Raw genomic sequence first — 3,697 nt, forward strand, 5'->3', positions numbered from 1 at the left:
TGAAATTTCAAATCTGAATTTACCAACTTTGATAGTGGATAACTTTGCAACTGTTAGTGGATAACTATGTAATAACTGAAAGATTTGAATGTGTGTTTTAGAGTACTTGTTATAATTGTAGTATTATGTTAATTTAATATTTTTTTACGTTGAAATTGTTGACTTTTAATGCCTATATTTGAGTAAACATATATATTATACACAATATATATATATATATATATATATATATATTACAAAAAAATTATAACAAATAAACTCATATGAGTCTAAGTCATCTCTACGAGTTTACCTAGACTCGTGAGTTTGACAACCTTAATTCCAGCAAGATAGCCAACATCTAAAATAGATTAAGATGAAGAAAATTTTTTGTCAATAACTTTGCTAAGAAAAAAATTGATGAGATAAATAAATTTATCAATAAATTTATTTTTTTGTAAAATAATAAACTTACCAACCAAATAGGTGTAATCCAAAAGTATTAAGAGTGTCAAAACTCACAAAGCTAAATCCATATTGTGGGATACTTGACGATTCCGGAAGCATCCCACAATATAGTTGACTCATAGCTAAGATTTTCTAAAACCTAATTGATTTTGATTTAAATTTAAAATATAAAATTATTATTGTTATACAAAAGCTAATTGAATAATTATTAATTATTATTGTTATTACGTAAAAATTACTAATTGAATAATTATGGATTATTATTGTTATTACGTGATTTAAATAGAATCATTTCGTTTTTTCAAAAATTTTAATGCCTTTTCTTTGGAATATACGGTAACAACCTAAGTAGATAATGCATACGTGGATTTCAAAATTTAAAAAGTAACAATTTAAGTAGATAATTTAAAATTTAAAAAATAAGAACTTAAATAAAATAACTTAAGTAAATAACTTAAAAATTAGAAAAGTAACAACCTAAACAAATAATAAGTTATAATTTATAAATAAAATTTGAAAAATTTCTAATGACGACACCTAAGCAAATAAATTCTCAAACTCAACATATGAGTGCCACGTTAGCAAAAAGTCTCCCCATTTATATTACTACTAGTGTTAAACCAGTGCGATGCACGGGCTTATATTTAAGTTTGACATGTTAAATTAAAAATAATTTTTATAATTATAAATTTTTTGAGTTTAGTATAATACGATCATCGTCATCATATAACAAACGTACTGAATATGTTGTTTTATCTTTATTCAAAGTAAAATGCAAATGGAAGAGTTTAAAGTCTATAATATTCTTGAATCATAAGGAGGGAGACATGAAAAAAATAAGAACATATATAACTGTAATATAAGATGTGGCTAATAAAAATTTATCGACAACCTAGTATCTTATTAACTTCATTAGAAAAGCAATTGGCATATGATGTTGTGCTCCTTGTTATACATTTCATCTCAAATCTGAAAACAGAGTTATAGATAAATTAGTTATATCTACAGTAAATATTTATACAAAAGTGTATATCATAACATGCTATTAAAATAAAAATAATATTATTCTTACCTAAATATTATTAAAAACTTCTTTGAACACGACATTTGTTGTTGATAACTTTGGATTGCCATCTTCGTCTAGAATTAAAACCCTGAAGCCACTGCGACTCTTAACTCTTGACAAATCAACATAAAGTTGTCCATGGGTAAACACTGATTTTGGCACGTAAAGCCCTACATGTGATAATGATTGACCCTGACTCTTGTTAATGGTCATTACAAAGCATACTGTTAATGGAAATTGTCTCCGTTGGAACTTAAATGGCAACCCTGAATCTGAAAGGATCAAGTTCATTCTTGAAATGTACACTTTATCTCCAATATTTCCACCGGTTACTACCATCGCTCCAATTATGTTGCTGCCAAGTTCGTTAACTATTAATCTTGTCCCGTTGCATAAACCTGAAGTCTGGTTTATGTTTCGCAGTAGCATTACAGTGACTCCTGGCTTCAAAGTCAACTTGTGATTGGGTAGTCCCAAACATTTGATGTCATTTAGGAACTCTGGTGTGAACCACTCTTGTTGTACATCTTCATTCTCATCAGCTTGACATGTTGTATCAGAACTCAAATACTCCTTTTCTTTCCCTGGAAAGATTGTCAAGACAAAATTGTTTACCTTCTCGACACTCTCAAGCGTGGGTGCAAGAATTGCCCTACTCTGAAAATATCTATAATTTAACATGTTTTGTAACAAATTTGGATATGCAAAGTCTACCAAATGAGAGAGAGGGTCATCAGTAGTTGTAATCAATAGATCATCTGGAATTTCAATTTCTGATTCATCACCAACAACAGAACCAATATTTTCATTTCCAACATCAAGTATCCAATTAGAAAATCTCTTCATTTTACCTTCATATTGATCTGAAGAAGACATTAGAAGCCTCATATTCGTATGCAGTTTCAGAACCTTACAAAACGACCACATATGTGATGAGTTAATAGCTGATGACAATATATCGTGTCTACTCCCTTTCGGAATCACCGGAAGTATCTGTCTAAAATCACCTCCTTGAACAACAACCTTACCACCAAATGGTTGATGTGCCTTACGTTGATCGGTAATTGACATAAGATCCCTAAGCGTCCAATCAAGTGCATCAAATCACATTTTATTGAGCATTGGAGCTTTATCCCAAATTATTAAACTACTTTGGATGAGTAGCTCAGCCTTCAAACTTCCATGCTTATTGTTGCAAGGAGATTCATCACTAATTGTAATGGGTATTGAAAATCTAGAATGAACCGTGTTGCCACCAGGTATGAGTAAAGACGCAATTCCACTGGATGCGACATTTAAACCAATCTTTCCTCTAGACCGAATAGTAGAAGAAAGTCCATTCCAAATAAATGTCTTACCACACCCACCATGCCCATAAAAGAAGTAAAAACCACCATAGTCTGTAATAACAACATTGAGTATCTAATTGAATACTAACTTTTGCTCATGAGTCATATTTTGTTCCGTATATAAGTTTGTATGAGTAAACTCATTTGTGTCATATGCTAACTCCTCCTCTATTAGCTTATTCTGAAAAAGGCGAACATCAGACATCTCATGATATGGCATTGATTGATAGTCTCTTAAAGATCTCGCATTGCTGTTGAGTATCTTCTCAATCTCAATAGGGCAGATGTTTTTCAATTTGTCATCAGTCATGTTTAGTCCTAGCAAAAGCACATGGTGGTTTTATGAAATATTTAATAAGTAATTCCAAAATAAAACTAATAATATTATTAATAAAAATAAAAATAATAAGAGAACACAATCTTGATATAAAAAAAGACATAGTAAAATAATTTGATTTTTCAAAGCTTTTTTCCTCTCATATAGTATTCCTTCAGCTAATAATATCCAAGTTGCATTCCAAACACACTCTGGGTTGCTAATGCTATTAGATATCAGTAGCATCGCAAATAATTTTCTCAATTGATGACCAGATGCAAGTTTAGCTACCTCATTAATAGTTGTAATGAATTCCCCATCATCGCACAATAGTCCCATGGAATAGCAAGCATTTTGGAAGCTAGAATATGTAATTCCATTAACTGTCTTAATAGACTCATATGTTGTGCAACCTCTCTGAACAGCTAACAAAATTCTCATATAATAAATATCACCTGTACCCAGTGGAACATAGTTTAACCTCCTGATAGAATACCCTCTTTTGCGTGGATGTGATTC

General features: G+C 30.5%; 1 protein-coding gene across 1 annotated transcript; it reads right to left on the reverse strand.

Annotated features, from left to right (window-relative positions):
• Positions 1–1,519: 1,519 nt before the first annotated feature.
• Positions 1,520–3,172, reverse strand: LOC107633269 (uncharacterized). Its single transcript, XM_016336909.1, has 2 exons — positions 2,952–3,172; positions 1,520–2,591 (listed from the first exon to the last, which is right to left on the reverse strand). The coding sequence occupies exons 1-2, from the start codon at positions 3,170–3,172 to the stop codon at positions 1,520–1,522; spliced, it is 1,293 nt and encodes a 430-aa protein (XP_016192395.1).
• Between the last annotated feature and the right edge of the window lie 525 nt (positions 3,173–3,697).

The sequence above is a fragment of the Arachis ipaensis genome, chromosome B3 (assembly GCF_059453495.1).
Source record: "Arachis ipaensis isolate K30076 ecotype BB chromosome B3, ASM5945349v1, whole genome shotgun sequence".
NCBI classification, from domain to species: domain Eukaryota; kingdom Viridiplantae; phylum Streptophyta; class Magnoliopsida; order Fabales; family Fabaceae; genus Arachis; species Arachis ipaensis.

What these genes read in the sequence shown, in the direction of transcription:
- LOC107633269 (XM_016336909.1), bottom strand. Translation starts at nt 3,172, where the DNA reads ATGACTGATGACAAATTGAAAAACATCTGCCCTATTGAGATTGAGAAG. An exon ending in AATATGACTCATGAGCAAAA is followed by an intron (nt 2,592 to 2,951) that starts GTTAGTATTCAA and finishes TTGGACGCTTAG; the next exon opens with GGATCTTATGTCAATTACCG.